The sequence below is a fragment of the Aspergillus karnatakaensis genome, assembly GCF_047715665.1.
Source record: "Aspergillus karnatakaensis strain CBS 102800 unplaced genomic scaffold BJY04scaffold_24, whole genome shotgun sequence".
Taxonomy (NCBI): domain Eukaryota; kingdom Fungi; phylum Ascomycota; class Eurotiomycetes; order Eurotiales; family Aspergillaceae; genus Aspergillus; species Aspergillus karnatakaensis.
The window spans coordinates 100,592-122,960 of record NW_027395736.1 but is presented as its reverse complement, the minus strand read 5'-3'; the positions used below and the strand labels follow the sequence as shown (position 1 = coordinate 122,960).

The 22,369-nt window shown below is 49.9% G+C and overlaps 10 protein-coding genes across 10 annotated transcripts; 6 read left to right on the top strand and 4 right to left on the bottom strand.

Annotated features, from left to right (window-relative positions):
* The first annotated feature begins 54 nt into the window (after positions 1-54).
* Positions 55-1,790, top strand: BJY04DRAFT_188829 (uncharacterized protein). The gene has a single exon (XM_073711285.1). The coding sequence runs from the start codon at positions 445-447 to the stop codon at positions 1,375-1,377; it is 933 nt and encodes a 310-aa protein (XP_073571211.1). The 5' UTR covers positions 55-444; the 3' UTR covers positions 1,378-1,790.
* A 226-nt stretch (positions 1,791-2,016) lies between these two features.
* Positions 2,017-3,906, bottom strand: BJY04DRAFT_57788 (EXS domain-containing protein). The gene is made up of 5 exons (XM_073720672.1): positions 3,602-3,906; positions 3,490-3,539; positions 2,740-3,422; positions 2,369-2,682; positions 2,017-2,312 (listed from the first exon to the last, which is right to left on the bottom strand). Exons 1-5 carry the CDS (start codon positions 3,684-3,686, stop codon positions 2,239-2,241), a joined length of 1,206 nt encoding a protein of 401 aa, XP_073571210.1. The 5' UTR covers positions 3,687-3,906; the 3' UTR covers positions 2,017-2,238.
* Positions 3,907-4,125: 219 nt separating this feature from the next.
* On the top strand, positions 4,126-5,492 carry pex10 (ubiquitin-protein ligase peroxin 10). The gene has a single exon (XM_073711284.1). It carries the CDS (start codon positions 4,238-4,240, stop codon positions 5,354-5,356), a length of 1,119 nt encoding a protein of 372 aa, XP_073571209.1. The 5' UTR covers positions 4,126-4,237; the 3' UTR covers positions 5,357-5,492.
* A 2-nt stretch (positions 5,493-5,494) lies between these two features.
* Positions 5,495-7,066, bottom strand: BJY04DRAFT_188825 (3'-5' exonuclease). The gene is made up of 3 exons (XM_073711283.1): positions 6,913-7,066; positions 5,892-6,865; positions 5,495-5,832 (listed from the first exon to the last, which is right to left on the bottom strand). The coding sequence occupies exons 1-3, from the start codon at positions 6,987-6,989 to the stop codon at positions 5,615-5,617; spliced, it is 1,269 nt and encodes a 422-aa protein (XP_073571208.1). The 5' UTR covers positions 6,990-7,066; the 3' UTR covers positions 5,495-5,614.
* Positions 7,067-7,103: 37 nt separating this feature from the next.
* BJY04DRAFT_188824 (RNA-binding protein LSM5) lies at positions 7,104-8,324 on the top strand. Its single transcript, XM_073711282.1, has 6 exons — positions 7,104-7,331; positions 7,380-7,436; positions 7,486-7,524; positions 7,577-7,604; positions 7,700-7,763; positions 7,813-8,324. The coding sequence occupies exons 1-6, from the start codon at positions 7,307-7,309 to the stop codon at positions 7,849-7,851; spliced, it is 252 nt and encodes an 83-aa protein (XP_073571207.1). The 5' UTR covers positions 7,104-7,306; the 3' UTR covers positions 7,852-8,324.
* Positions 8,325-8,529: 205 nt separating this feature from the next.
* Positions 8,530-10,948, top strand: BJY04DRAFT_188816 (amino acid permease GAP1). Its single transcript, XM_073711281.1, has 3 exons — positions 8,530-9,108; positions 9,178-9,595; positions 9,645-10,948. Exons 1-3 carry the CDS (start codon positions 8,829-8,831, stop codon positions 10,705-10,707), a joined length of 1,761 nt encoding a protein of 586 aa, XP_073571206.1. The 5' UTR covers positions 8,530-8,828; the 3' UTR covers positions 10,708-10,948.
* Positions 10,949-11,199: 251 nt separating this feature from the next.
* Positions 11,200-14,806, top strand: BJY04DRAFT_57743 (GTPase-activating protein RGD2). The gene is made up of 5 exons (XM_073720671.1): positions 11,200-11,890; positions 11,959-13,105; positions 13,162-13,257; positions 13,307-13,492; positions 13,544-14,806. The coding sequence occupies exons 1-5, from the start codon at positions 11,663-11,665 to the stop codon at positions 14,506-14,508; spliced, it is 2,622 nt and encodes an 873-aa protein (XP_073571205.1). The 5' UTR covers positions 11,200-11,662; the 3' UTR covers positions 14,509-14,806.
* Positions 14,807-14,848: 42 nt separating this feature from the next.
* BJY04DRAFT_188812 (AAA family ATPase CDC6) lies at positions 14,849-17,269 on the bottom strand. Its single transcript, XM_073711280.1, has 3 exons — positions 16,981-17,269; positions 16,635-16,898; positions 14,849-16,586 (listed from the first exon to the last, which is right to left on the bottom strand). The coding sequence occupies exons 1-3, from the start codon at positions 17,030-17,032 to the stop codon at positions 14,989-14,991; spliced, it is 1,914 nt and encodes a 637-aa protein (XP_073571204.1). The 5' UTR covers positions 17,033-17,269; the 3' UTR covers positions 14,849-14,988.
* Positions 17,270-17,325: 56 nt separating this feature from the next.
* On the top strand, positions 17,326-19,530 carry BJY04DRAFT_57734 (SNG1 family protein). The gene has a single exon (XM_073720670.1). The coding sequence runs from the start codon at positions 17,771-17,773 to the stop codon at positions 19,292-19,294; it is 1,524 nt and encodes a 507-aa protein (XP_073571203.1). The 5' UTR covers positions 17,326-17,770; the 3' UTR covers positions 19,295-19,530.
* A 268-nt stretch (positions 19,531-19,798) lies between these two features.
* BJY04DRAFT_218208 (transcription factor domain-containing protein) lies at positions 19,799-22,330 on the bottom strand (the record flags this gene model as incomplete). Its single annotated transcript, XM_073716264.1, has 4 exons — positions 19,799-20,017; positions 20,101-21,800; positions 21,860-22,188; positions 22,242-22,330. The coding sequence occupies 4 exons, from the start codon at positions 22,328-22,330 to the stop codon at positions 19,799-19,801; spliced, it is 2,337 nt and encodes a 778-aa protein (XP_073571202.1).
* Between the last annotated feature and the right edge of the window lie 39 nt (positions 22,331-22,369).

Here is a 22,369-nt window from a genome sequence, read left to right as displayed (position 1 = left end):
TCCAGACACATGATGTGCGGCTTTCTTTGGTTACATTGCCGTTCGTTTTTCGACCCTACATTGACCTGCATCTTTCGTTGAGGTCCCTGTCTTCTTTTGTTTGTCATTACTGGCTGGTTCTCTGGCTGTTCATTCCATCACCGACCACCTTATCGCTTTGTCGGGCGCTCGCTCAATTTCAGCCTCCGTTGACCTGCCATCCGAGTGGAGACGATCAGATCCACGCCCTTACTTATCGGCAGCCCCCCATATTTACCAATAGAATTGAGAAAAACACCTTTGAGTCCTCAGACCTTCCGTTATTGTCACCTCGCCTCCCGTGAAATCAGCAGTATCCTCGGTGCTGGGGACCTGATGTGCTGACCACCAGCCTACTATTCGAATCAGGGGATCCTTAAGGGCCTCATCGCATCGACCGCCGGACTCTCCTACACCCTCACTATAATGCTTCTTCTCCCCATGGGCCGTTCATCGGGCCGTCGCCCATACCTCCTGCTATTCCTCTTCCTCACACTGGCTTTACTTGCGCAATTAGCCGTGGCCCAAGACGATTCCAATTCGAACGATGACAACAACAACAATAATGACTCGAACAACGATTCAAGTGACGACGCAACGACCACATCATCAGACAGCTATCCCGTCGTGACCGTACCTCCAACAGACGATGCGCCGTACATGCAAAAATCTTCCGCGCCGGAGGGAACCGTCTTCATCGCTGTGGGCGCCGTCCTCGGCGCAATGGGCCTCTCCGTGCTCGCATGGCGGGGTCTCGTCGCATGGTCAGTGAACCGTTCCGTTCGCCGCGCGGCTATAATGCACTCTTCAGAGAACAAGGGCCTCCTCCGTGGCAAGAAAAAGCGCTCTGGACGATCGCACTCCCGCAGCCACGGCCACACCCACCCCAATGCTGTTTCGCTTGAGAAAATCAGCGGAAACCGCCACAGCTCATACAGGGACTCACGGGCATCCAAGATCCCAACCTCCGGCAGTGGCCTCTTCTTCTCGCCTACAGCTGGAATGCAGAACAGCGGTAACAGAGGCTCAAGTTATCTACCAGCTGGCTATTATGCCGCGGGGAGTGCCGCCGCTGGTATTGCCCAGAATGTCGGTCTCTCTGCCGACCATCTTCCTCCGCAAGCACGGGGGTACACTCGTACAGGCTCCGGGCCTACCCCGCCAGCAACACCGCTGTCCCCACCAGGCTTACATGACGTACAGCAATACAGCAACAGTAGTCTGCGACAGTCCTATGTCGCCGCTGGGTCGACGAGTAGCGTGAACCTGACCTCCCCACCACAAGGACGGACGCCAAGCGCATACCTAGAGGACCTCTTCGAGAATCATCCTCCACGGTCTCCGAACAGGCATCACTGAACACTGCGCTTACACTACCTGTTTCCTGATACTGTAGGAGGAGTCGTTTATATTTTTTTTTCTCTTGCCATATATTCTGTTATGTACCTGGGGCGGGAGGAGTACAGTCAAACCGCATTTCCATGGATTTTTTGGAACCACTTTTTTCGATCTTTGATTCTCTATTTTCATCTATTCAGTCTCTATATGTTACTATTCATGTCATATACAGCTAGGCGCTCCTGTACAGACTCTAAACTGAATTTAATCCTGTAATTGTTACAACTCCTAACGTCTGTGCTACGGTCATACGAAACGGTAGTGCATGTCCAACCAGTCCAGGAATCGATTCTGTCCAACCTTTACATGTTGTACTTGAAGTGAGATAAAACAGGGAAATGCCGTCCCAGAGAACGTCGACCAATCCTATATATACCATTTATTCAATTACCTATTAACTCCAGCTCCAGCTCCCAGCCATAGCCCCACTACCCATCCTTTTCGCGTGTCATGTGAAAAGTAGAAGTAACAAAAAGAAAACGAAGGTACAGGAATCTCGGAAAGTAAGAAAGAAACATCATGTCCGAGGATCAGCTCGGCCAATGCTCTTGCTCATATGATACAGCCACCACACCCAAAAAAAAAGTAGAAAGAGAGGTCTGGCGATGTTGAAAAGATCAAGCAAGAGAAAGTCCCCGATGTAACGATGGGTACAGAAAGAGAGTATGCTCAAGCGCGATGGACAACCGAGATGATGAAAAGTAACGGGAAGGGACGGAGACATTAGTCCCAAAGAAATGTGCCTTGTCTACAACGGGAAACAAAATCATGTCGTCTATGTACTGGAAAAGATAGGAACAGTTCGTCGGGCTTGTTGTTAGATCAATCTGAGTCGACTTTGCCGTTGAGTTCTCCAAGTAGGATGTCGCTGGGTGCCGGCCCACGACTGTTGCGGACTGTGAACCAATCTATTAGTCACCACAGATGTGTAGTATACGGAGACTTAACTTACCCCATTCAGCTTCTGCACGAAGGAACACCCACATCCACCGACGGCCGACCTCAAGAAACATGAGGACGAATAGGCCAAACTCAGTATCATTGAGCCATAGAAATCCTGGTACAATTCTAGACAGCCATGAAAAGCGAATAGCAAAGTCAATGCCAATCGCCATGTAATACTGTTGATCAGTAAAATGACGGTAGCGGCGTAGGCCAAATGGATACTCGTTGTCATTCCGCGCCTCGGACAACAAAGTCAAATCCCAGTCTTTGGTAACGTCCCAGTAAAACGAGTATGAAGAGTTTACGAAGGAGAAGAAGTAACTGTTTGAAAACACCTATCAGCTTGAAATCCTATTGGCCCGGAGCTGGAAAACTTACAGTGATCTGGAGAGGGTCACTTCACTAATCCCATAGAAATTGAGAGGACTATAGTTTCTCATCTTGGCAGCAATAATGATGAGTGGGAAAGCTGACGCATATTTGAGGGCGTTAGCTAGATGCTGTCCACCGGTGTTTCCGATCTTGTAGCCTGCTCGGCGGACACGAGCAAATTCGATCAAACACTGCCTCAGCCGAATAAGGCTGGGTATGGCAACCAAAAGCGGCACCGTGTAATCCGAGCCACAGTGTCGATCTGGCTTCGACGTGCTTGATGTCTCTGAGTTGAAGAACATGCAGAACGTGACCACAAGATCCGCGAGGACCTTTGAATAGCTAGTGAGCACATCCGCTAGCAGAATATCACCGAACTTGCCATCTTGGACCTCCGCGAGCCCCCCAATGCTGATCCGGCGAAGTGTGGCTAGGAACCTACGTCGTCCAGATCGTGATAACCGATTGAAAGGCAGGATGAGAAGGATGAAGAGAATAAAGAGGTATGCTTGCGGTATGTAGTCGACTGACTCGACCCATTCTCTGGAACCATGGGTGAGCGGCCAAAAGATGAGGAGTGATAGTAGAAGAGGGAAGGTTAAGAGGCTTGCTAGTCGAAAGGCAGAGGCGTGGTGCGGCCGTTGAGTAGAAGAGTTTCGGGCAGGGTATCGAATTAAAGCGGGGAGGTCCTTCTGGAAGTCAGTAGGTGTTCCTCTGACCATCAGACTAGCGAGGGGGTAGGAGGGGTCGACGTACAATATTATGTTGGTTTAGATATTGGAGATTGGCAGCCCAACCCCAAAACCCTAGTAAAAAAAGTGTCAGTAGTTTCCAGTGGTCAATGTAGCTTCATGAATGGAGTATTCACCTGCTACTAATAGAACTGCCACACGGTAGGGGAAAGGAAGAAAAAGACTGAAGCCATCCAGCTGAGCATGCTGATCAGGACCCATTTTCCATTGAAGGAGCAGCGCCGGGGGCTCCTAGCACCAGGACAGAGCGGAATGATAAGGAGATTAAAGGAAGAGAGAACCACACTCTCGACGTGAAGAGAGATGAAGAAGAATAAGCAGCAGCAGTAAGAAAGAGAAAGGAAAGGGCAACTCAACATGCAAAAGAACGACTAGGGGTAAGTTGTGGGCTTTGGAATAATTGAAGATGCACACGGTCCAGAGCTCTCAGGGACACTTTGGAGTCCTGGACGAAAGCGCTCCTTTACGGGGGTGGTCAGCCGCTTTGGGTCTAGCGGTGGTCTAGGCCCTGCCCTCTGGCAATGCAGACTTCAGAGATTCAGAGGGATCGGCTTAGTCACGTGCCATAATCCACGTGAGCTCTGCCGAGGTACTATCACCTCCGGCCGGGGAAGCGTTGCGCTTCCCAACCCGCAGCTCATGAGTCCTGACTTTTGGGCCTGTGGGAGAGACCATTCACCTTCTTTTCTTTCCCCCTCACGTCCTAACTATCGTCCGCTTCTGTCATCTTTTCTTCGATATACAACATAGCAATGGCCGACCACGACCTCCTTTCGCTCCCAACTCCAGCCCCTCCGACTAGGCCCTCGGCTCACTTCTATCCTTTCGCGACTTCGCCGGACATTATTCGCTCTCATGAGAAAGACGCTTTCCTAACTGCCAGTCTGGCCAACCAAGCACAATCTATAGTTAGAACTCTTCGGGGTGCTCGATACGCGCATACTTACTCAGAGGCTATCAAGCACCTGACGGAGCTCCTCTACTTTTCCCTCACGACTTTTATCGGAAACCGGACGTTAGGAGAAGAGTATTGCGACCTTGTACAATTGGAGGATGACACACTGCAGCTACCATCAATCTCTAGGCGTGTGGGATATGTCCTGAGCAGCATACTCGTGCCATGGACTCTTCAGCGAATCCTCCCCGCATTTCGACAACGTCTACGCGCGAAGTTAGAGCGTGGTATAGCCCGGCAGCAGATCAAAGCAGCACAAACAAAAAACTCGCTCTCCTCCCAGAAAGCCACAAAAGAGCACTCTTTCTTCACGAAATCACGCATTCAAAAATACGTTCTAGAGCATCTCGATTCGATCACATCTATATCGCCAATATATGCTGTAAGCTTAGCAACATTTTATTTTACGGGATCTTATTACCACCTGTCAAAACGCTTTTGGGGGCTTCGCTACGTTTTCACGAAGAAATTAGAGGAGAATGAGCAGCGCGTGGGTTACGAGGTTCTGGGAATCCTTCTCGTCTTGCAAATCGCAGTTCAGAGCATACTTCACGTCAAGAAGATCAATGAAGACATACAACAGGAGGAAAGAAACGAACAGGCGGAATCTGTTGGAACTATAGGTAAAGACGAGACTTTGGTCCGCTCCATCGAGCATCCATCATCCCTCCCCTTGCTCCCTGCTTCTAGTGCGAGATACGATCTCTCGGAAGACCCCGATGCCATTCCCTGGATTCCCACCGGACAGCAACGGAAATGTACACTTTGCCTTGAGTCGTTCAAGGACCCCAGTGTGACTACTTGCGGACATGTATTCTGCTGGACCTGTGTATGCGACTGGGTTCGCGAGAAGCCCGAATGTCCTCTGTGCCGACAAGAAGTCCTCGCTTCAAAAGTTTTGCCTTTAAGAGGCTGATTTTGCAGTTGGGGAGCTGAAGGATAGATGGACGTTTAAAGCATTTGCATAATTTTGAGCCTACCACCCTCTTGACAATAGCGCCTTTTGATTATCCGAGCCTTAGATATATACCCTACATTTGTTCTCGAGACCATAATGGTATCATAAATCTATTTTCCAATACTTAAAAAAAAATACAGGAAGGTAGTCCTCCAAAAACTTAGGCAGGGTATCTGGATATCACGCGACCACTCTCATAGCGGTCTCTTTCCCGAGTTAGACAGTTCGAGAACTCTTCTTAAGCCTCCCAACCCGTTTGGCAGGCTTAATCTCACCATTTACTGCGGCATTCAAAGCCCCAGAAGAAGATATGACCCTTATAGGGAGATTCAAATCAGCATGTGCTGGCAGCGGCGGAGCCGGATCCAGTGCTCTTCGCTTCGCATCCATAGTCTGGAATAACTGGTAGCAGGCGTATGCGTCGGCCGCAGCGTCTAGATCGATATATATTAGCATGTTGTCTTGGGTCTTCGCAAGATGTAGAACAACTTACAATGAATCTGACTCTCGGAAAGCGGCACCGCCCAATTGCCACACCGCACATCGTCATCCTTTACCATTGGGGAACCCAGATGCTCTTCCACCTGCTCTGCTAGACTGACAGGCCTTTTATTAATCAACGTTGGGTTTGAGTGACAGTACTTGACTAGCTTATGCAGATGGCTTAGTTCAAAGATACTCCGAGTTTCAATCCCGAGGTATTTCCGAAGTCGGGTGCAATCTGCTTTGATTGCTACGCCAGTTTTGGTGATCTTCGGGTTTTCAAGAATTTGTTTGAGAGTTGAAGAAATGAGGTCTTCGGGGGTATTCCCGGGAGAAAAGAGAGATATCTGGAATAGTGCAATTCGATCGTGGTTGGCAAGTTGAATGAGGGAGACGTTGTTTTGGATTGTGTCTCTTGCAGAGGCTTGAGCCTTCCATTCCAGGTCGAGGCCAATGACAGGATCGCCCAAAAATAGTTGAGCTACTTTCTCTGTATCTTCGAGGGTCTTACAGTAATGGATCGTGATGTCTTTTCCATCCTTCGCTTTGTGTAATGTATGGCTCCAGCACTCAGCCGCTGACTGTTCTGGGGATTCGCAGCTGGACGACACCTCTTCGGATGTTACGTTAACTCCTAGTACCGAGCCTTCCGAGGTGGCAAGCTCAGCTGAGCACTGTTTGACTGAGACCGTCGTTTGGGTGTTTTCGACTGAATCATTTGGATCTGAAGTGACCGGCACTCGGGATCCAGACTGGCAGCTGTAGCAACATGTTCTCAATTTTAGAGCCTGGATTTTTTTGCAGATACCAGCAATATGGCCATTTATTGCATTATAAGGAGTAGAGCATCTCCTGATGCCCCAGCTACTTAGGAGCGCTAGGGGTTCATTTCGGTTGGAGGTTGTGCTAGGCCGCCATGTGGAACCATAACGGTTAAACCTAGACTCCTTCGTAGAAAGCTTGCCAAGGTAGCTAGTGAGCAGTCTATCGAGCATGAGAAATGTCTTTCAGGTTAACATGGGAAGCCAAACCTAGAATTTGTGGCGCTATGAAGAGACACCTGGCTGTTCCTGGTCACAGAACGCCCCAACGGCCGATAAAGACCCATCAATGGAGATCCAAGGGCATGAGCCAAGCATGCTCTGACTCCAAAGCAGAAAGAGTAAATTTGAAATAAAAAGTACTTGCAGTCAAGTCACGAAGAGAGGGTCGGCAAGTCGGCGGATCATAAAACATAGATCACCGGAGCGGATAAACCTGAACAAGCGGTCCCTGGAGCCAAGACTCTTAGAAGGGAATCGACCATCCAGCAGTCAAGATCCACCAACTACTGGAATTATCGCGTGCCGCCTGTGAAGAGAAATATAAATTACTTAAGGTCTCGCACGAGAAACGGTCTGCAGGAAAGACTGTTCGCAAGTCAAAATGGCATCTCAACTCCTTCCTCTCGGTATGAGACCTAGAATCTTCATCTCGAATCCGCTAACTGGACTGTTAGAATTGATTGACAAGTGTGTTGGATCCCGGATATGGATCATCATGAAGAACGACAAAGGTCCGCCAACTTTAAAGATGCTTGATTGCATAAACTGATGTTCGGACAGAGTTCTCCGGCACACTGCTCGGGTTCGATGACTACGTCAGTAAGTAACATTTGAATCTGTTTTTTTGAGATGCTAAGCTAACTCTCTTTAGACATGGTCCTGGAAGATGTGACCGAATTGTAAGAGACTCTTTTGTCCGTTCGAGAGTGATACTTGCTCTATCAATGAGGCTAAGTCCGTAGCGGATAGCGTTACACATACTAACCTGCTTCAGTGACTACACCGGCGCCCAGGTCAAGCTCCCAAAGATCCTGCTGAATGGGAACAACATCTGCATGGTAGGTATCGCTTTCCGAAGTTGTAAGCATTCACTCATAATGCTTCTAGTTGATCCCCGGTGGTGAAGGGCCTATTGGTAGCTCGTGATCGAGGATCGACGCTCGCAGTGTGATGCGATGACAATACATGCCGACGACTAGTGATGATATACGTGCAATATCCCTCCAATAATAGAAAAATACCTTCTTGCAAATCAGCTTTGTCACTTCATGGTCCTTCGAAGGCCTAGATCTGTTACGCCAGCCTGCCCTGAAACCCTCTAAAATCCGTGAGGTCCTTTGATTGACATGTTGTCATGTTGTCCCGCAAGCGAGTACCAAGGATTACAAGGACAGGCGTACTGTTAATGTCTGTGGATGACACGTTCTGAGAGATCAGCACTCGAACACTATCTGTAGGCGGGATGGTGCCACTTAGCGGCCATTGAGTAAAAGCAAAGCAGGGTATTACTGGAATGTGTTCTTTTATATTAGGCTGTAGCCATGAACAGCTCATCAGTCCACCCCGGCAAAGCACTCATAAACTAAGATCCGAAAATGGCTGGTTCTGATAGAGTCGGGTATAAACAGTACAAGGGTGTCGTTGATGGGAGCACACGACCCTGTGCCTTTGAAAATGCAAGCTAACGGGATGGAGATTAGCGGCTTGTTAGACAGCGCTGTTAGCGTGTTACTACTGGGCTGGGCTCCTGAGCACCGGGGACTTGAGAGGGGCCGCTCCCCCCAGTCGCTCTGGATTTTGCTATCTCTCGGCAGCGATCCGTGTCTCTGGCGTGTTTGGCTTCTGCCACTGACAGACAGCCTCCCTTCTTATGGCTTTCCGGCCTCTCCAATTACCGGGGTTCCTTTCTCGCACTCAGCAGCGATTTTGGCCCTAAAGGCTTGCTGCAACCTAAGCAAGGTCATCTGATCTCACAGACGAACCTCTTATCTCGTCTAGACGCAGGCTATCCGTCGCTTTGGGACGACCATTCTCGCCTCATCATATAATCCACGACTTCTCAGTTGCCGTCAGCCCTATTTCGACCCGAAAGAACAAACCCGCCTACTTTATGGAATTTAGGAATGGACAAGGACTTCTTAAAGGCGAAAGCAGAGCGTTCGATATCGGTCGACGATTCCCTACCAGCGTACGGGGAGTCGACTGTCAGACGAGGAAGCATGGGCCACAGAATACTGGAAAGTTTTCGGAGAGATCCGAATTCTCAAGTCACTGCGTTTGCATCGTTCTCGGAAGGCGATAGATATGATATCGAGAATGCGACGGCCAAAGCTGCCACTTCGCCTTTGCAGCGCAGCCTTAAAGGCCGCCATCTACAAATGATTGCAATTGGAGGCTCTATTGGTAGGTTCAGCTGAGAATGGGTTTCTTGGACACAAATTTGGGTACGAAAATTAACTTTTGCTTCCCCAGGCACTGGCCTTTTTGTTGGTTCAGGTCGGGTTCTTGCGACTGGTGGACCGGCTTCACTTCTCATCGCGTACGCCTTGATCGGATGCATGCTTTATTGTACTGTACAGGCTTTGGGCGAGATGGCCGTTGTATTCCCCGTCGCCGGATCGTTCGCCCATTTCTCGACTCGATTCATTGACCCTGCTTGGGGATTCGCCATGGGTTGGAATTATGCTCTACAATGGCTTGTTATCTTACCCTTGGAAATTGTCGCCGCTTCAATCACAGTCGACTATTGGGAGTCAAATATTTCTAGTGCGGTCTGGGTCACCCTGTTTTGGGCAACAATAGTGTCCATCAACCTGTTTGGCGTCAAGGGGTATGGTGAAGCGGAATTTGTATTTTCCTCTATCAAGGTTATAGCCGTGATTGCATTTATGTGGGTGTCTTACACTTTCACTACGAGGTGCATTACTGACGCCGTATAGTATACTCGGAATTATACTCAACTGTGCTGGGGGGCCAGGGGGGAGCTATTTGGGCGGCACATACTGGCGCGACCCTGGCGCATTTCACCATGGTTTCAAAGGCTTGTGTGATGTCTTCGTCAACGCTGGCTTTGCATTTACAGGAACTGAATTAGTGGGCCTTGCTGCAGCTGAGACAGCTAACCCTCGCAAGTCTCTACCTACGGCTGTCAAGCAGGTCTTTTGGCGCATTACACTATTCTATGTCGTCTCACTTACTCTAGTCGGGCTTTTGATACCCTACACCGATGCTCGACTCATGAATGGGACCTCTACTGCTGACGCGAAGGCATCACCTTTCGTGATTTCCATCAAGAACGCCGGGATCGAAGTGCTAGATTCCGTGATGAATATTGTCATCATGATTGCTGTCCTGTCTGTCGGAAACTCAGCCGTTTATGGTTCTTCTCGAACCCTTGCAGCGCTGGCAGAGCAGCAGCAGGCCCCTCGTTTTCTAGCCTACATTGACCGTAAGGGTCGTCCTTTGTGGGCCATTGGCGTTGCTTCTGCACTCGGCTTGCTAGGATTCCTAGCTGCAACTGATCAGCAGGAGGTTGCGTTTGAGTGGATGATGGCGATTTCTGGCCTTTCATGCATCTTCACCTGGGGCTCAATCTGCCTTGCGCACATCCGCTTCCGCCGTGCATGGCGAATACAAGGCCACAGTCTGAACGACCTCGCCTTCCGCTCCCAGCCAGGTATAGTAGGCTCGTGGATCGGATTCATCTTTAACTGCCTCGTGTTGGCCGCCCAGTTCTGGGTCGGATTTGCTCCCATAAACTATGAGACCATGTCGTCCAGGATGTTAGTCCGCAACTTCTTCTCCAAGTACTTAGCGGCGCCCGTGGTCCTAGCCTTTTACATTCCCTACAAAATCTGGTTCAGGACCAAGATACTACGGGCGAAAGACATGGACTTGCGGACTGGCCGCCGGGAATTAAATGTCCAATGGCTTATGAAGGAGGAGCGGACCCAGCAAGCAGCATGGCCTGCATGGAAGAAACTGTACAAATTTTTCTGCTAATTTTCCAGCGAGCGTTTTCTCTCCATTCTGTCTTAGTTTCCAATAGCCATGACGATCACGATACCCACACAAGTCATGTTCAGCTTTGATGTTCAAAAATTCTTCGGACAGCCTTATAATGCAATGATATCATCCACGTTCAGGTTCGACATGTAACGAAGGAGAGAAACAAGTTGTCTTTGTACCCTGGAGATCTCCGCATCAAAAATTCGTACTCGTACTCCCTAGCAACATAGCTAAGATGATGGCAGTGCTGGCGGTGATCCAAGTGATTTACGGTAATCTTTCAGCGGAGTGGCCAAAAATAGAGTAAGACAAGCGTACACGTGAGGCTGAGGCGGTCTCAGATACGTAAATTACGTATCGGAATTCAGGAACTGTTCCAGCAGCCCAGCTCACTTGGCTCACTGTCATTACGGAGACTGTGTGGACACACACTACTGGACTGTGATGAATTGATTCCTTCTCCTTCTCTATTTACTTGCCCTTCAACTCTGCTCTGGCTTTATTTTGAAAGTTTGAAACCCGCTGTATGACACTCGAATATTCGTTCCCTGCCCTCGACTTCCTCTCCGGCATTGTTGTTCCTTCACAACCTGCGCATCCTTCATTTGCCCGGCACTTAGCCGCCCACGCATACAACCAACTTGCTGAGCATACGTATTCGTCCTATTCACGACATAGGAGATTCGCATTAGGACTGGCGTGTTGAACCGGGCCTACGCTTCCCTCTTGTCTTCTGTTACTGCACTGCATACTCCGAAGCGAAACGTCTCCGAATTCCTTTCGCAGCCCAACTACCCAGGACTGGCACCTATTCGCTCCGCTTGCGCGTTCGTGGACACTCGTCACCAGCAGCAGGCCGCTCCTCTCCCCGCCGACTAAACCAATTCGCATCTCCATATATCATTATCACCTTCAATTACGAGCCTTGGATCTGAGCACAAAAAACATCATGCCTGGGTTTGCAGATTCCTTCTGGACCCCGGACTACGCCACCGGTCTGGGGGTCCTCTACGGGAAGCTTCAGCAGGGAGTGGTGGAAAACAAACAGATACTAACCATTGCGTCAATGCGTGCGGATGCCGAGGAAACCTACAGTCAGAAGCTGGGTGATATCGCGCCAAGTGTGGACAGGATGGTAGCAGGATTCGCCAAAGATGACGGAGCGAGCGTGCGGAAGGTGAGTTGGGCACCACATCCACCACCGCCCGCTGCTTCACCCGTACTAACGTGCGAAATTTTGTGTAGGCTTATGAGGGTACCCGTACCGAGATGGTTGAAGCGTCCAGGAATCACCAGAAGATTGCGTCGAACATCCGAGAGTTGGTCGTTTCGCCGTTCCGGCGCTGGTGCGATCAGCATGAGGCTCGGATTGAGAACTCCCACGACGACCTTCAGTCCCGGATAAAGGAGCATACCAAGCAGGTGGATCTGGTCAAGAAGCTTCGAAGCCACTACTTCAACAAATGCCGCGTGCTCGAGGACCTGGAAGAAGAGAATAAGCTCGCATTCCAGGCCCCGGAAACCAGTCCCAAAGTGAAACCTATGCCGAAGATCATTCTGCCAGACAAGGAACCGGTAGAGGAGGAGCCGTTAGAGATCGGCGACAGGGTTTATGCTCCAGAAGATTTGAAGATGTTGCTGGTTCACATGCTGGACAACATCAGGCTGGGTGAGATCAAAGTGCCAATCATCGGCACATACCAAAATACGTCAACTGGTGCGGATATCGTGGAGTACACACAGAAGTACTTGAACGCAACTAGTCTTGACTACGCGGAGAGGATTGGGCAGGACCTCGTCGACAACGGACTCCTCCGCTTAGTAGGAAACATTGGTAGCACTTTTGCTAATAGCTCCAAGATGCACTACCAGTGGCGTCCTAAGGCTTTCCAAGTCTCCGGTATCCCAGAAAAAAAGACAGCTTTGATGCGCGTGACCTCCGTCGCAACCAGCGAAGACGGCATTGATTCTCCTATCAAATCTGTTCAAGAGATCATGTCAGGCTGGAACCCGCTCAACAACCCCTACCCGAACGAGACACCGGCGGAGAAACTCCGCAGGGAAGCGCGCGAGGCTGATGAACGTTACAAGAGCGCTGTGAAGAAACTTGACATCATCAGATGCAAGCTCGAGGAAGAGATCGTTGCGAACCTTAAGTTCATGGAGCAGTGTGAGTTGGATCGTCTCAAGGCAATCAAAGCGGTGGTCCTCGATTTCTCCGGAGCTGTCAGCAATGTTATCCCTAACCTGCAGAGCACCGTTGACCACATGATGCTGTACCAAGAAACTATCCAGCCACTGGGAGATCTGCGGTATCTGCTTGAGAACTACAGGACTGGCGGTTTCGTGCCCAAGGTGCAGGCGTATGAGAACTATTACGGCTCTGTCGAAGGTAATTTCCTCCACTTTTCTTTCGCCACAGTATGACCTGGGCTAACTTCTGAGTAGACCAAATATTCGGTGTCGATCTTGAGGCTAGGGCAAGGGCGGACCGGAAAAGGGTACCGGTCATTGTGACGACGCTTCTGACTTATCTCGATAACTGTAAGAATGTGATACCTTCTAGTCAAACCCCTGCTAAAGATGATCACAGGTTACCCTGAACTCGAAGGAGACGATTCTCGTCGTGCTATTTGGTTGTACGATGTCCCACTGGGAGCGACCCATCACCTACGCCAAGCCTTGAACAACCGGAAGGGTGACTATTTCGAGGTGCTTCAGAAGTATGAAATTCCTGTTGTTGCGAGCGTGCTCAAATTATACCTTCTCGAACTGCCAGGTAAGAGGCTCCCACTTCGAATGCGGTATTGCAGGATTGACATGGAAATAGACTCCCTTGTTTCTTCTCAAGTTTACGAAATAGTTAAGACCATTTATTCCACGACCGCAAACGAGACCACCGAGGAAGGACGCATCAAAGTCCTCCAAAGCACCCTTGGTCAACTCCGCCTCAACAACATTGCCACGCTTGATGCCATTATGACCCATTTTACACGTTTGATTGACTTGACATCCGCCGACGAAACCTACGTTTCTTCTCTTGCTCAATCGCTATCCCCTTGCATTCTCCGGCCCCGCAGCGAGAGCAGCCTCACAATGGACGAGCGCCACAGTTACCGCCTGATCCGCGATCTCTTCGCCCACAAAGACACCATCTTTGGTGAGCTGAAGCGTCAATCAAGCGGCCTAGTCGGCCCAGCCCCTCGTCCCCGCGCAATCAGCACAGACGAAAGCAACCGTCGCGCTGCCATGGAAGCCCGCAACCGAGCCATCATGGATCGCACCCGCGCAACCAGCCCAGCACCACCCCGCAAGCACCGTCGCGACCGCTCCAGCGGCCCCGAATCAACACGATTCCCCATCAACATCTCCAGCGAGCGCAGAACCCCAACTACCCGCAACAGCCTTGAAGTGCCTTCCAGCGACTCGCCCACAGGGAGTGGCGAAGAACTTTCCACTGTAAATATTAACACCCCCGAACCCACCACAAACGGCACACCTACCACCGACTCCCCCATCTCCACGGTTGACCCCTCAGAGCCAGTTATGAGTAGCAGCCCACCACCTGGGGCCCACTCGGACGACTCCGCTACACCAACCCAGACCCCCATTACAGAGGAAAACAAACGGGGCTCAGTCCGTTCGAGCGGCATCCACAGCCGCAAGCCCGGTCTAGGCAGCCGCTCTAGCTTCCCTATCATCCCTGGTGAATCTGGCTCAGATAGCAAGCGAAGCAGTATCGCTGAGAGTGAGCCAAAGGGTGTTACGTTAGAGGACAAGCCGATGGATGACTAGATCGGGTCATCCCTGCTTTTTTTCATTCTTGTGAAAAGCCCGTGGTTGAGAATTGATGTTTCTGATTATCCGGATCCCTTATTTTGTTGTCGTGGGCAATGCATGCATACCCTGGCTGAAAGTTCTCTTATCTTTTTCTTCTCTTATAAACCACATCGTTACATTTTGCATACCCCCTGTATGTCTATCTTGTTCTATTGTTCTTTTATGTGTCTTTTTTTTTTTACCTTTCTCTTCCAGTTGTATAGCACCCAATATTTATGAGCCCTGCACTCGAACATACAACACCATCAATCGGTTTATCTTCACGTAGTATAATCATTTTTCTATCTATGTAATATAACAATACGCCCATAACTCTCACGTATACGTACAATGCTCCGGGCGCTATGATAATGAGGCAGAGGTATAATCCCATGAAGTGTATCCAACAAGCGCTACACAAACTCCAAAAATGCATCATGCAGTAAAGAAAAAGCATCAGAGACCTTCGCCAGCAAACAGTCTCCTTAAAATACCCTCTCCTGGGCCAGTGATCTGGCTCTCAATCTCTTTCTGTGAGACGAAGCAGACAAGGCTTAGCTCATCTAGAGCTTTGTTCAGCGAAGCACCACCAGATTTTGAAGGTGTACGGCGGACATCTGAGCCACCAGCAACTGTACCGCCTCGACCTCGACTCAACCAATCACCAACGAGCCCAAGTGTCTCGAGACTGCCTAGGACATCTTTGAATTCTGTTGCAGTTAAAGGATGCAAAATGTTGTCTGTCCGGCACATGGTACAGTACGCGTCAAAGATCTGCTTCACCGTCGGTGCCGAGCTCTTAGACTTTGATGGTGTTCCTAGGACGTCGCATTCGCGTCGCTTTCGATCCAGTGCAATCAATGCGCAGATCGCCGCCTTCTGTTGAAGATTAAGGCACTGGAGTCGTTGCATGGTCCCTTGCCCGAAAACGGAGGATGTAATCTTCGCAATATGTGCAATACTAGCTCGGGGCGCCGTAAGAGTGGTATAAGGGTGTGTGTTGCTTGGTTTTGACAGTGGGTGTTTAGGAGAAGACGAGAGGTTGTTGTTCTCAATCAGGATTGCCTTTGAGGGACTATCCACACCCTCCTTTTGGAGCTTCTGCAGAGTTTCCTGTTCGATGACATCGATGGCTCGTTTGATAAGTTCAAATGCCTTTCGTAAATCGCCAGTTTGCGATGCCACTTTTTTCGCACAAAGCTGGATGGCTGCGGGTTGGACAAAAGGAATGAAATTCGGATCTTCCGCCTGTTCTGGGAGCAAAGATCGGAGGCGGTTGATGACCACGTCTGCGATCTGGTTGGCATTGTAAGGTAGAAATGGGAGCAGAAGAGGTTTCAGATTCTTTGCTTTTAATTGAGGCAGAGCTCGGTCAGTCAAATCAAGCGCGTTGGCGATACCAATTAGCAACACCTTAGACTCCCTCTGCAATGACCACTCGAAAAGGGATTGGAGAATTCCAGCATCGGCAGTGAGAAGGTGGTCGATTTCGTCCAGCATCACCAAATACATGTCCTGTGTGGTAGATTTCCTTTCCGGGACGAACATGCTCTTCAGCCTGTCAGACTCGCTCTTCCTGAAAACATCGTCATCATCACACAGTTCCTCAATGAGCTTGCTGTAGACATCGCGTGCAGTTCGCATACTCGCACAGTTGAGCTGGGCGACTCTTGCAAGCTTGAAATCGGCCTCATCAAGCACATCCCTTACGAGAGCACTTTTGCCGGTACCTGGTGGGCCGCTGACATACATGCACCCACCTTTCCGTGAGTCAATGCCCCCTTCGATGAACAAAGCAAGCTTTTCCCTCTCTGAATCGCGCCCGACGATCCGTCCAGAGCTCGCACCTCTTGCGAATAACTGGCGAGCATGCGTATAAATCGTTTGCACAGCAGCTGGAGTTGCTGCTTGACGAGGTGTGCGCGGTGTGCGAGGGGTGAAGGCCTTTGTTCCAACTTGTACTCGATGCTTCGGAGTGACTGGTGGCGATTCGAGGGCATTCCGGAATCTTGCTTTTGAAGGAGTCTTGACTTCAGCCGGTTTCAGGTTTTCATCTACTGGTATTAATTGGTGCTCCTCTTGTAACGGCGTCCCGCGCCTACCATTGACGATATCAGAGACAATAGGCGCCTGATTCTCTTTTGCAGGGGACGGCACGGGTTTCTGCTGCACAGCTGATTTCTCCGAACGCCGAACTTCGACCAGACAATTCTTGTTGATTGTACCATTGTCCAACTGGGGGCTGTCGCCATTTTTTGTTCGAGACCGAGTTTGGCGTGTGATTGGTGCTGGTGATTGATTGGGTTCTTGGTGGACTCGGGGAGGTTGTGTCCGGCGCCTACTGTTGCTGCGTAATGGTAAGGAAGCTGTAGGTAGGTTTAAGGCCAAGTCAGCGGATGTTAAAGAGCATAAAATAGGAAGCACGAAGGGACAGGCAAGTGGTTGTACCTTCTGTGTCAATGGCCCTTCGTTGGCGCTTGCCGAGGACTGAGGCAGCCATGGTGATAAAAGAGGCAGGGACAACCGGCGAAAAAAACGAGCTCAGGAGGAGCGTGCTTTCCAAAAATGAGACGAACAGAAGACGAGGTAGGAAAACAGTGTTGATGGGTCTGGAGTGCACTTCTAGATTGCAGGTGGAATGTCAGCCTGTCCAAAGGAGGCTTAATTGATTCAGTCGCGCTCTCGCGCGCGACGCGTGCTTACACGCGTTGGTCACAGTCACATGACATAGTTGACCAAGAGTCACGTGCGTATCATCCAGATCCTGAGATCAGTGACACCACCATCATCCCATTCAGTTCACGAATTTCGACCACAAGCTGAATATACAACTGACATTATTTGTACTGAACATGGGAATGTACGTTGTGAAAGCCTAGGCCTGCTTGCTGATTCGGTCGCTAAACGAAGAACAGACATTATAAGCAGTGGTCCGAGCGTTTGCCAATGTAGGGCTGGTGGCTTGATACTTTTAGCAATCCGTTTCTTTGCCTGGGCAATAAAGAAAGGTTGCTGCTGTCATGACAACAAGAGTTAAAGCTTTGCTTCAAACAACTCCCAAGACCAGGAGATGTACCCATGTCCTGCGCCTTCAAAGCTACACAGTCCGGTGGGAGTCACATGACTTCTTACAAATGCTGACTGCACCTGCATTGCGCATAACGATAGACTGTAACCGGGCATATAAAATTCATGATAGATTGAGGCTGCGCCGCTCGTCTCAAAGATCAGTGCAGTCATGGTGCTTTACCCCAAGGCCAAAGAGCGACGGGTCAGTCTGTCTGAACCAGCCCTCCGCAAGTCCCGCTTCGCCTTTCTCCGTACCGCTGCTCTATTCGGGCTTCTTCTAACATTGCTCTTTCTCTCTCTCTTCTCATATATTTTCGGCTCATTATACCAGCAAACAGAGCACACTCACAATCTCAATATTGTTCTGGTCGATTACGATGGAGGCGTGGTAGGCACTGCTATCCGCCAGGCATATCACCAGTTGAGCTCGAATTCCTTTCCAACGGTGATTGAACATTCTCCTTTAGAATATCCTGAGCCAGATACTTTGCGCTCGGCAGTGTGCGATGTAGATTACTGGGGCGCTCTCTACATCTCTGCTGGTGCCTCTGATCGTCTGGCCTCTGCTCTAACCAACACGGAGTCTGCATCGTCTTACAATCGCAGCGACGTGATCACATGGATCTGGAACGGAGCCCGATACTCCACTGTCATCGATTCTCTCGAGAAGCAGATTGAGACTCTTACTGAGGCTGCACGTATTGCATACGTGCAACTCAACGGCACAGGTGCTCTCCAAACATTAGACGCAACGGACCCTGCTGCCATCGCTGCCTTTTCGAGCCCCTGGCAACTCGCCTCAGTCAACATCCAACCAACCACTCAGGGCTCCCGCTTGATCTACAATACCCTGGTTATTATCTTACTCCTGATCCAAGAGTTCTTCTTCCTCGCCACGATCAACGGTCTTTACGCTCAATTTGGACTCTTTGGACGCATCAAAGCCAGACGTATGATTATCTTCCGTTTTATGATATCCGCTACCTACGCATTAGCCGGCTCTGTATGCGTAACAGGCGCAATCTGGGCCTTCCGCGCCGGATGGCACGTCAACGGAAACCAGTGGGCCTTAACATGGCTAACCCTCTGGCTTTTCGGACACCTAACATTCCTCACCCTCGACGTCTTCGCCGTCTGGCTACCTCCACCATACGTCCCTATGGCTCTCATCTCCTGGGTCGTAATAAATGTCACATCCATCTTACTCCCCTTCGAACTGTCCCCCGCTTTCTATAAATGGGCATATGCCGTCCCCGCACACGCCTGCTACAACATTCTAATCGACATCTGGTCCGGCGGCTGTAACCCGCAACTCAGCTGGGCTTTACCCGTTCTCTTTGCCTACGAGCTCTCAAGCGGTGTTCTTAGCGGCCTCGGCGTGTACAAACGAGCACACAATGCGGTTATTGCAGCAGAGCGCGAAGAAAGCACATGGCAGGAGAGAATCGACAAGGCAATCTCCGAGTTCTCTAGGAGGTCTCCGTCGCCGCCAAAGACGACCGAGGACGTAGTTCCAGATCAGGATGTCGAACCGGAAAGCCCTGTGCAGAGACTGTCTACCGGTGGAACCATCCCGGACCACGATCGCGAAGCACTTGCGGGTGAGATCTGGAAAGTCACGTCTGAGATGAATGAGGAGCAAGCTGCGTTGCGGAGGAGGGGGTCTATGGGGCCGTCGTTTAGTTTGAGGTGAAGCGGGTGTGTGTCTGAACGTAGATTTATTGGAGCATGATGATGCGTTGCGTTCGACTTTGCTATCAAGTGCAGTATTTAATCTGGAATCTGGAATCAGAAGGATCAACGTGATATGGACAGTTTACAAGCGTTGATTCTCTAACAACGGGACAGCGTTGGAGTAGTAACAACTTTTATATATAATTGGATAACTAAAAAAGTATATATCCTCAAAATGTATATATTTTTCGTGCATGTTAGATCGATGCTCAATGTAGCTACCCACTGTCTCTGTAGTTAGATAAAAAAAATATTTAGAGATATATTTTGTCAATATTGAAGCTATGACCTCTAGCCTTAATCCCTGCTGTGGTATATCCTCTCAATTACCTAGCTACTCCCGCAACGTCTGCTAACGTATATCATCACTCCCTGCGCTTAGATAACCCTGGCTTCCATGATGCATCACCACCGTGATGAAAATGTGAGTACCGACCCGAAAATTACGCCCTAGTTAGTTGAATTATATACTCCCCGGCGCCGTGAAATCCCACTCAGGCCCAGGCTCGGTAGGATAGTTACTCAGATCCGTGATCCAGCAATCCGGCTGGGAGAACCAGTCTAGCATGAAGGGGTTTGGCGCTAGGTATTGAGATTCTGATGCCAGGTCTTCATGTGCAATATGAGTGTAGGATGTGGGAGAGGGATTTATGGTTGGGGTTGTCGCATCTGGAGGGAGACGCTAAAGATTGAGATTGAATTGTTAGTTGGTGTCTCTTGTAATGTGTCCAACGAAAGAAAACAAAAGGAAGTGAATAAACGAACTTCGTCTGGGTATGTACCAATATCTTCCTTATTGGTGCTCGTAAAAGTGGGTAAGATGGCAGGGGACGGTGCTGGCTCGGCGACGACAGGTACATAGCTCAAGCTTGACGCTGGCTCTGGCCAATTCGTCGTCCAATTCTTCCAGGCCTCGTAGCCTAAAGCACGGGAAGTAACCGACCGGGTGTCTTCCCGCGCGGATGAAGCAGACGATGTTGTGGGGAACAACTGCCGAAATGCATCCTTGATATGTTGCAAAGAAGAAGCAGCTGTCTCGCTTCCTCTGGCCAACTCTGTCAAGACCAAGATCCCCTCCACCATGACCCTTCTTGTGTCGTCCCTTGGTGGCCCAGGCTCGAGTTTAGCGCCTAATATCAACACATGTAGAGCGGCACTACAATATAGCGGGTCTAAACACGAGAAGCGACAGAGGAGTTTGCGATTCCTCAGCGCTTGTAGTAAGGTAACTGTGGATGTTGCTGCAGATAAACATGCGATCGTGGCGTTTTGCAGGAATTCGACTTTGGCTGGGGTTTGAGTGGTCTCTTCGTTTACTGCGGCGACTGCCTGACCCAACGGTAATCTATAGAGGAGCATCACGGCATGCTCATATGCGAGGTGAAGATGGGTGACGCCTCGGGTGGAGGAAGTGGCACATTTGAGCTTGTTCGGGAGCATCTCTTGCCACTCTGTTAGAGCGGTACTGAGTCTGTTGAATGATTTTACGTCAATTGCTCGGCCATGGTTGGGGGGTAATATACTAGGATATATGGTCTTGATGATATCCCCCACAATGCGGTAGAGCCGAACCAGGGCTATTTGCCCATCAACTACAACGTTTGTGTACTCGGGTACTTGCAACCCCGGGAGATCTTCGGGAAATGGAGTATCTATTTCGTCGTCATTGATCATGACGGGTCGGCCCATTTGAAATGTGAAAAGGCGTTCGAGAGCGTAAACGCTCCACCAGAGTCGGTTTCGTAGTTCCTGCACCTGTGGATGCAGGGAGTTGGTCGTCACGCAGCGATGTAAGCCCATGTTTATGGCCATCCGGATTGCGAGACCCAGCATATTGTAAGCAACGTCATGCGCGGAAGTTGTAATCAGGAATGTACCCTGAAGCACACAAGCCTGAATGCTTGTCATAGAGCATGACGAAACAACTTCCGACAAGAGTCGCCGAGATACCTCGTAGAACCGCCAGCCTGGGTTCACTTGCGGTTTAGGACTGGATATTTGGGAGATATCAAGGATAGCGGCTGCCATAGGCTCTGTAGTCATCGATCTGGGATCTTCTGATTCGAGATCTGCGAATTGGGCCCCAATGGCCAGTACCATGAACAGAACACATTGAAAGTCAATAAGGCGTCGAGTGGCCTGAGTTTCTGTTGGACTGAATTCGTGTGTTCCTTTGAAGAAGGCCTCAAGCTTCCTATCGAAGATGGCAGGGTGGATAACGAAGAAGTTGGATTGTGAATATCGGAAATAGTTCGAAGACAAAAAGTCGATAACCTGACGGGGCGGAAGAGCGGTAACGAGGTCTGATCGGAACTCATTGAGTGAGCTGTTGGGAGGTTCGAGGATAGAATGTCGGTAGGCTGTTGTCTTGTCTTTCGAGTGTGACACTGGAGAGTCTCCATCTCCGGCTACGGTTTCCCGTACACAGTCGAAGAAAGCCCACGCTGAACACCAAGCGTCAAAGACTGAGAGATACTATTAGATGGCCCTTCTTCGAAATAAAAAGTAAACAGGATCTGCATACATGTTTTCCCTTGGTCATGCACATACGTTCGCGCAGTCGGAACATGACGGTCAACGTCAACAATCGCAATGTCCGTCCGCAGTCCGTCATTCCCTGAACCGGTGAGGCTCTCAGAGTACCGCTTGAGATCACTGAGTGATCTGGGGACTGGAACATGCAGTTTCTGGAGGATATTCTCTAAAAACAGCTCTCTCTCAGAGGGATGCGGGGATGAGATCTCTCGGTTATATTGCTCGTCCCCAAAAAGGCAGGCAAGACTCGCTTTTCGGCAACGCTGACAAGGGGTGAGTCCATCACACTTGAGCTTATTCGAGCGGCATGGATTACACCTGGTGTAATATTAGCAACAACATCCGTGGGACCGGGAAAGACAGGACTGTACGCTTTCCGAACTCGTTTGCGACTATGGTCTGGCACAAGTGGTCTTGGGCGTCGTTTTGGTCTGGATTGCTCAGAAGAATTGGAAGCCATCGTCGGTGGATGATGCAGATGGTTGAAGGCTGGAGGCAG

Bases quoted from the DNA above. Each gene is read 5' to 3' on its own strand.
- BJY04DRAFT_188829 (XM_073711285.1), top strand. From the start codon at position 445: ATGCTTCTTCTCCCCATGGGCCGTTCATCGGGCCGTCGCCCATACCTC.
- BJY04DRAFT_57788 (XM_073720672.1), bottom strand. From the start codon at position 3,686: ATGGGTCCTGATCAGCATGCTCAGCTGGATGGCTTCAGTCTTTTTCTT. The intron at 3,540-3,601 runs GTGAATACTCCA...TTTTTTTACTAG, and splicing joins GGCAGTTCTATTAGTAGCAG to GGTTTTGGGGTTGGGCTGCC. The intron at 3,423-3,489 runs GTACGTCGACCC...GACTTCCAGAAG, and splicing joins ATCTAAACCAACATAATATT to GACCTCCCCGCTTTAATTCG.
- pex10 (XM_073711284.1), top strand. From the start codon at position 4,238: ATGGCCGACCACGACCTCCTTTCGCTCCCAACTCCAGCCCCTCCGACT.
- BJY04DRAFT_188825 (XM_073711283.1), bottom strand. From the start codon at position 6,989: ATGGGTCTTTATCGGCCGTTGGGGCGTTCTGTGACCAGGAACAGCCAG. The intron at 6,866-6,912 runs GTTTGGCTTCCC...CATGCTCGATAG, and splicing joins CATAGCGCCACAAATTCTAG to ACTGCTCACTAGCTACCTTG. The intron at 5,833-5,891 runs GTAAGTTGTTCT...ATATCGATCTAG, and splicing joins TTCCGAGAGTCAGATTCATT to ACGCTGCGGCCGACGCATAC.
- BJY04DRAFT_188824 (XM_073711282.1), top strand. From the start codon at position 7,307: ATGGCATCTCAACTCCTTCCTCTCG. The intron at 7,332-7,379 runs GTATGAGACCTA...CTGGACTGTTAG, and splicing joins ATCTCAACTCCTTCCTCTCG to AATTGATTGACAAGTGTGTT. The intron at 7,525-7,576 runs GTAAGTAACATT...AACTCTCTTTAG, and splicing joins CGGGTTCGATGACTACGTCA to ACATGGTCCTGGAAGATGTG.
- BJY04DRAFT_188816 (XM_073711281.1), top strand. From the start codon at position 8,829: ATGGACAAGGACTTCTTAAAGGCGAAAGCAGAGCGTTCGATATCGGTC. The intron at 9,109-9,177 runs GTAGGTTCAGCT...TTGCTTCCCCAG, and splicing joins TGCAATTGGAGGCTCTATTG to GCACTGGCCTTTTTGTTGGT. The intron at 9,596-9,644 runs GTGGGTGTCTTA...GACGCCGTATAG, and splicing joins ATAGCCGTGATTGCATTTAT to TATACTCGGAATTATACTCA.
- BJY04DRAFT_57743 (XM_073720671.1), top strand. From the start codon at position 11,663: ATGCCTGGGTTTGCAGATTCCTTCTGGACCCCGGACTACGCCACCGGT. The intron at 13,258-13,306 runs GTAAGAATGTGA...AGATGATCACAG, and splicing joins TCTGACTTATCTCGATAACT to GTTACCCTGAACTCGAAGGA. The intron at 13,493-13,543 runs GTAAGAGGCTCC...ACATGGAAATAG, and splicing joins ATACCTTCTCGAACTGCCAG to ACTCCCTTGTTTCTTCTCAA.
- BJY04DRAFT_188812 (XM_073711280.1), bottom strand. From the start codon at position 17,032: ATGGCTGCCTCAGTCCTCGGCAAGCGCCAACGAAGGGCCATTGACACA. The intron at 16,899-16,980 runs GTACAACCACTT...ACCTACCTACAG, and splicing joins AAGGGCCATTGACACAGAAG to CTTCCTTACCATTACGCAGC. The intron at 16,587-16,634 runs GTAGGCGCGGGA...TAATACCAGTAG, and splicing joins TGTCTCTGATATCGTCAATG to ATGAAAACCTGAAACCGGCT.
- BJY04DRAFT_57734 (XM_073720670.1), top strand. From the start codon at position 17,771: ATGGTGCTTTACCCCAAGGCCAAAGAGCGACGGGTCAGTCTGTCTGAA.